Source organism: Mercenaria mercenaria, chromosome 1 (genome assembly GCF_021730395.1).
Source record: "Mercenaria mercenaria strain notata chromosome 1, MADL_Memer_1, whole genome shotgun sequence".
In the NCBI taxonomy this organism is placed as follows: domain Eukaryota; kingdom Metazoa; phylum Mollusca; class Bivalvia; order Venerida; family Veneridae; genus Mercenaria; species Mercenaria mercenaria.
In genome coordinates, this window is record NC_069361.1 from 34,989,230 (window position 1) to 34,996,091 (window position 6,862).

Here is a 6,862-nt window from a genome sequence, read left to right on the forward strand (position 1 = left end):
ACCAATCTTGTTCAACAAAGTATAGTCTAACCATCTACCGCAAACGATCATTACCTCTTGCAATATAAGAAGATAGATTGCCTGAATATGTGAGAAATAGCTTGATATTTGATATTTGATATTTTTCCTTAACAATGACACTGATATGTGAAGGGTTTGTTCTTGTCACGAGTCAAGCTGCGAGGGTATACTTCATGAGCTTTCATCTCTGTGTAGCAGTTGTTGTTATGAAGTAAGGCATTAAATTACTTACTTACGTCTGCAGGTTTGATACAGGTTATAAAGTTAATGTGAACAGCTGGGTACCTCGTATTTATACAGCATGTTCTTCTCGGACCTTTTAATACCCTTTCTACTATTATACCTGTTACTGAATAAGTCAGTATTTTGACAATTTTATAACGTTTTAAAGATATGAAATAAGAATCAAAACACATCGTTTCTTGTATTAAATGATATTATAAAATTGTAAGGTAAGTAAAAGTTATACATCGACATTAAGGAGCAATAACTGCATTATAATGTGTCAAAAATGACAGTCGACTCATTATGTGAACACTTCAAAATACCATTTGATTTGTTATGTATTTGTCGTAATGTGCGCACTGGACGTGTGTACATGTACATGACCATCGCTCAGTGGTGTGAAACATGTTTGCTCTACGATGACTTGTAGACTTTATTATTACATTGTATTTTTAAATCCTATCGATAAATGCATCGCGATACTGTTCACAGTATTATAATGTAGTATTTGATGTTCTTTATTTTTCAGTATTGTGACTGCATTTATTTTGGATATGTTTATGTATGAGTATACATTTTCCAAGAAAGGCTATCTTGATACCCAGGTTGAGATGACGATAAAGAAGCTGAACCTAGGCATTGACGACGAAACGTAAGAATCTGCTATTGCTTCGTATATATACCATTAGGTTGTTTCACATTTTTCTTTACAATACGTTCATTTATCATCATCTACATAATTTCTGTAAACAAACGGCTTATATTTCACAAGTTAATACGAGCAGGCAGAAAAAAAATCCGTATTGTACCTTTTGTTTTGCATGCACTTGAGCTACCTTTATTTAATATGCATGACATATCAAAGTTTTAAAGATAACGCATACAAAACGCTACACTCAGTTAAAAAGAAACATGGATAAACATTAAAGATTTCGTTCGACAACAACACAACAAACAAAAAGGTGAGGGTATGTAATAAAAAGGTCATCGTAACAGTAGCTAGGTCTGGAATTTCGTATTTGGCTGTCGTGGATTTTGCAAGGTTCACACTCGGCGCCCTGACAAAATCCATTTTAGCCGAATACAGCACCCCAGATTAAGCTAATGCTATAACAGCCCTATCATATTTTGACTTGTACTAAAAAATAACCAAAGGTCTGCTTGGTAACAAAGTAATATCAATTCAGACAGTCACGGTTCAATCTAAATCTAGATACAGGTTGTCAAAACGACTATGGACACTTCCCGAAATTTCAAGTAATGACCATCCTTTATTAAACTTGCAGCCATGTAAGGGATTAAAATTCCAAACAGATTATAAAGATGGGTCAGAGAACAAGCTAAAAAAGTAAAGTTCTAACAATATATGTCATACTTTGTAGCTCGTGTGAAAAAAAAACCCATAGAGCAACAATACGAGGAAATGATTTTTCAAGCAAAAAGAAGCCCGGGTAATTAAAAAAGAAGATATCGAGATTTCGTCCAAAATTTTAATACAATCTAAATTTGAATACAAACTGTTTGAAACACCAACATGCTTTCTACAAATTTGTATATTTATGTCTATATTTAGGGGTATGGAAATAACTGAAGAAGAAAAGAAGAAAACAGAGGAAAATGGCGGGGAAATGTTCCACACTAAAAGTATGTTTAGAAAACTGACTATGAGACATAAGGGACATCTGAAACCAAACCTATCAAGATACGATGGAATAAGATTTCATATGAAGAAACGTGGTACGTAATTCAAATTTATGGGTTTCTAATAATTATGTATTATTACTATAATGCTATATGTTTTGGTATTTTGTATTATACTGATGAGCCTTGAATATAAAGTAAAGCATCTGCAACTCGTTTAAATGGGTCAACCGTGTTGTATTTATAAAATAGACTGGCCCGGTTTATAGGTTTGTCAGAGCTACGGATATGTATTGTATTTTGCCAATGAAATATTTCTATAAAATGCTTCTTCCCCTTCCGGTTGGACCGTCCATGTTTACAGACACGTTTGTTTATTTTATGGACTGTATGTAGTGACATAGAGAATATTAGGTTACTGTCTAATAAATTTAAATTTATTAGAAATGTAAAAGTCGAGGCTTTAGCCGAGACTTTTATTTATTCGTAGACGAACCTAAATAATCTAGATTTATAAAGACAGTAACCTATTGTTTAATGTTCTGCTGTACGTACCGTCCGATTAAAAACATTATTCACAAACTAGTTATGTGTTTGCCATAAACAACACTTAAAAAATTAGTTTACCACTAATGCATGTGGCCAACACAGCGTCTTTGGTTATTTGAACTGAAATAGTTCTTAAAAATCCCTAACATAATAAATTAAAAGAGAAAAAAATAAGACTTACCTGATGTTTTGTACCCGAGTTCTGTGTACTGCTAAACATGATGAAATAACTTGGATTTCCTGCCAAGTGACGTTTAATTCGAAGTTCAGTTACATGGCGGATACCCATTTCCACCAATCAAACGTTAGAACTGGGTTAAACTTATCAACAGGCCGTACATATAACACCGCTTGACAGAAAAAAGTAGATAATCGTTTCATCTACGATTCGATTTGATAATATTCCTTTCCATGTGCATTATATCTTGCTTTAACTACAGAGATCTGAAATTCTTCCTAAAGGATCTGGATGATCAGCTTCCATTTCTTTGAGCGATTCCGTTATAAATTTTCTTGTGGTAATTGCTAATATACATTTTTGTGACGGTGTTACGTGCCTAATAAAAGCTAGTTTATAAAAATCCTCTAGACTCGATTGTTGCATAAATTAATTTTTTGTCTTGAGCAGTTGTTCTCAAAAACAAGATGGCGTCAATTTGAAAACAATGTTAAAAATGAAATCCGGCAAAACTTTATTTCGACACAGACCTAATAAAACAAAAATTATTATACCCCTAGATTTTGCCCTTAATTTCGCATGAAAAAGAATGAAAAAAGATAAAAAGAAATTGTTTACTTAAGGACTTTTTTCAGGTTGGACAAAGACGGAACTGCTTTTACAGCAACTATTCGAGCTGGAAGCTGACTTGAACAACGTGGACACAGACTACCAAAAAATAAGAATGCTGAGTCTTACATAGTAAACGATTACAATTGAGCCTCACCATGAGAAAACCAACATAGTGCGTTTGCGACCAGCATGGATCAAAACCAACCTGCGCATCCGCTCAGTCTGGTCAGGATCCATGCCGCTGACTTTTCCTCTAATTGCAATAGGCTTTGAAAGCGAACAAAATGGATCCTGACTGTGAAGCGCAGGCTGGTCTGGATCCATGCTGGTCGCAAACGCACTATGTTGGTTTTCTCATGACGCGACTCAATTATATATTTTGTATTCTATCTCATATTTTGGCAAATTTGTCAATGGTTAGGCTTGTATTGCATAATTATATATGAACCTATTTAAAGTCGATGTTTCGGAGTCAATGGCTGCCAATAATTTTAGTATAGGTTTGGAAACTTTGTGATAATATTATCAAATAACTATGATGAAAGCGTGTCAGAACCCAAATTCAATCGTGGTGTTTGAACAAAAAGAAAATTAAGGCTTTGCAATTTATTTGTATTAAAGATTGTGCCTTTTCAATGTCTTTTCAGGAATGATTTAATTTAAAAGCTTAGCTTATTTTCATACATAGTATCATGACAGCATTTTCTCCATTTTGTATCCACTTTTACAATTGTGAGTCAATACTAAAATTTAACACTATCTATTACGATGTAGATGTTGCCTTTTATGACTCAGATCTAAATAGACAAATCTTGAGTGTAAAACTTTAACATTTTGTTCTGCATACGAACGTGAGTTTGCTTGTTGTAAGTTACAAGTCTACGTAAAAGCAATACAAGCTTGTGAAGGTGGCATACATATTAAATGGTGATATACACAAGGGAAGCACAGCTTCTGCTATGTTCTGAAAATATAGGTGACTGGTTGCCTGTAATAAGTTTACTGAAGTTTACCTTATAAGATGGTATATTGCCACTAACGCCTAAAAGTATGTCACTAGACTCGTTTTTAATTTTAAAGCATCTTGATCATAACAGTTTGGTATGTACATAATTGATATCGTAACAGTGAAACACCGCTCGACATAGCATCGGTTGCCCAAGCCTCCCAACTCACTCGAGCTATTTATATCGCAACCTTTGATTGCACAAAACCTTTGTTAACTGGGTAATTTTTCTAATCCCATTGCAACCTCGAGGGATTGTTGTTTTACTGTTTTACTGTATTCACATATTTGTTATATAAAGTGTGTACATGTACATGATGCAGACAACTAACAAACTTAGTAAATATCGGAATTAAATATTTGGGAAAACCAATATAGAATACCAATTTTATACACCATAAAAGAAGTGTTTAAGGCGCTTTACTTCACTTAATTTCATAGAGATTTTTATAGTTTATTGGCCAATATCTTGAAACTGAAATACATGCCTGTATTTCATAAATCTTTGATGACAGTACACTTAAGTAACATTTGTTAATTTTATTTTAATACTTGTTTTCTTTTTTCGTCTGTTATCACAATTCATCATAATGGTTACGCTATTGTTTTGAAATATAGTAATATGGTACATTAAGTAGGTGACTTTGTGAATGTGTTAAAAGACCCATCAGATGTATTCTTTTGTACTTCCATGTTGCTTATTGTACATGATTTGCATTGAAAACTTGAGAAATACAATAATCTATTTTGCTTATACAGTAACAAATTGTCTGTGACATATAGGAAGCCAAGATAATGTGTTTAATGTCTAATATTTTTTTGTTGAATTAATGTAGCAGTATGTACTCAGTAAAGTATATACCACACTTTGTTTCCTTAGTGTAAGATATTTAACCAGATGTGTTTTTGAAACTGGAAAATATACTTAAAAGAGATTGCATGAGATTACACCTGTACTGGTACTGATGATAAACCCGAACAGAAAATGAGGTATTTTACCTGTAACTTTTTTATTTCTGCAAATTGTAATCAACGGTCAGTATCAAAATAAAGCTTAACCTTTCCTGAAAACTTTACATAATTCAAATTTATATTTAGTAAACAAACTCACACGAAGTGAGGCCCTGAAAGGGGTATGTAAAAAGGGGACTGTATGAACGTTGACTGATGATAAATTCGAACACTTTGTCATTTACAAAATTTTCTTGGTATTATTATATTGAAACTTTCCCCAAAAAGCTGCAACAGTCATTCCTGATCAAGTAATGAAAAGTTACCAAATGTCAGGCCTTCATGTTTCGACAGTGAGCATGCGCAAAAAACACCCTCTTCCCCAGTAATTTTGGATAAATATTTTTTATACAAATTTATGTAAGTCGTTTATTTATACAGAATATTTACCAATTTTGTTTTTGTTTACACCAGTTGGTGTTGTAAGTGGAAACTGTTAGATGGTGTGTTCAATTTTATGAATAACCGATTGCAATCGAATATTTCCAAGGTGGTCGACTTTATCATCTGTCCGGGTTTATCATCAGTACCAGTATTATCAGAATAATTATACGAAGTGTAAGTGAGTAGCTTACCGGGATGTGGTGGGTCTTTAAAGACACAACCTTATAAGAACTGATATTTATTGATCTTTATTGAAATTAATCGTAAATTTCAAGTCGATGGAATATTTAAAAAAAGAACAGTTTCTATATACTTAAGTCAAATGTATGGTGATATCTAGCATTAATTTTGCGGAAACTGTAATTGCTTTATGTTTAGTCTTTCATTCTCTATTTATATTTTGTTATCATTTTATATTGTTCGTTTTCATCGTACTTTTTAATTGGTTATGTAAATATTTCTTTTACTTTCATTAACTGTTTTAAAGTTATTGTAATTGATTTTTACATATAATTCAGAAAGTCAAGATACCAAGCTTGCGGCTTAAGGACGAGTCTTACTTCTGTTTTAGAATGCAGTATGTCGGTTTAACATTTGTTTCACTTTATAACACGCCGTTTACAAAACGTTTCAGAAAAGCACTCACTTCACAACAGAATGTGCCACTTGTGTCATACGGTCATCTAATATGTCAAAAATACATTAATAGCACTACAGAATATTACTCATACTTTTTATACAACCAACCATGCCGGTGGAACATTTATTTCACCGAAGAAATCACCGCACGTCACTAACCTTTGTCATACAACCTCACATAGTTATAGAAATAGTTATTGCAACACATTAACGTCACTTACTTTCGTTATCGTATCATAGTTTTTCACATAAGTCATTTGGTTGTATATATACACTGGCATCATGTTGACAGTATAAGGAATTCTGTGACTATTTCTCAGCTGATAATGGTCACTGCAGTACAGTATGAAAATGGGCGTTCTGTTTTGTATAAACCCGATACATTTCTATGTAGGCTATAAGATATGATTAAACTCACATTCTGTCAGTACCATGTGTTTATCCGCCAGAAGCAACAACTGTTGCATTCTAAGCGACTTATAGATAAAGCCTTCAAACGATACTTAAAAATGGAAACTGGTAACATGTCGTTGTAAATCAACTCAAGTTGTACCTGTTTTTGACATAATACGCATGAAGTGTTCAAATATAGAAAC

General features: G+C 33.0%; 1 protein-coding gene across 1 annotated transcript; it reads left to right on the forward strand.

Moving 5' to 3' along the window:
* The first annotated feature begins 134 nt into the window (after positions 1-134).
* On the forward strand, positions 135-6,856 carry LOC123523787 (uncharacterized). The gene is made up of 4 exons (XM_045301447.2): positions 135-232; positions 776-898; positions 1,820-1,983; positions 3,250-6,856. The coding sequence occupies exons 1-4, from the start codon at positions 135-137 to the stop codon at positions 3,354-3,356; spliced, it is 492 nt and encodes a 163-aa protein (XP_045157382.1). The 3' UTR covers positions 3,357-6,856.
* Positions 6,857-6,862: the final 6 nt, after the last annotated feature.

Bases quoted from the DNA above. Each gene is read 5' to 3' on its own strand.
- LOC123523787 (XM_045301447.2), top strand. From the start codon at position 135: ATGACACTGATATGTGAAGGGTTTGTTCTTGTCACGAGTCAAGCTGCG. The intron at 233-775 runs GTAAGGCATTAA...TTTATTTTTCAG, and splicing joins GTAGCAGTTGTTGTTATGAA to TATTGTGACTGCATTTATTT. The intron at 1,984-3,249 runs GTACGTAATTCA...GACTTTTTTCAG, and splicing joins ATTTCATATGAAGAAACGTG to GTTGGACAAAGACGGAACTG.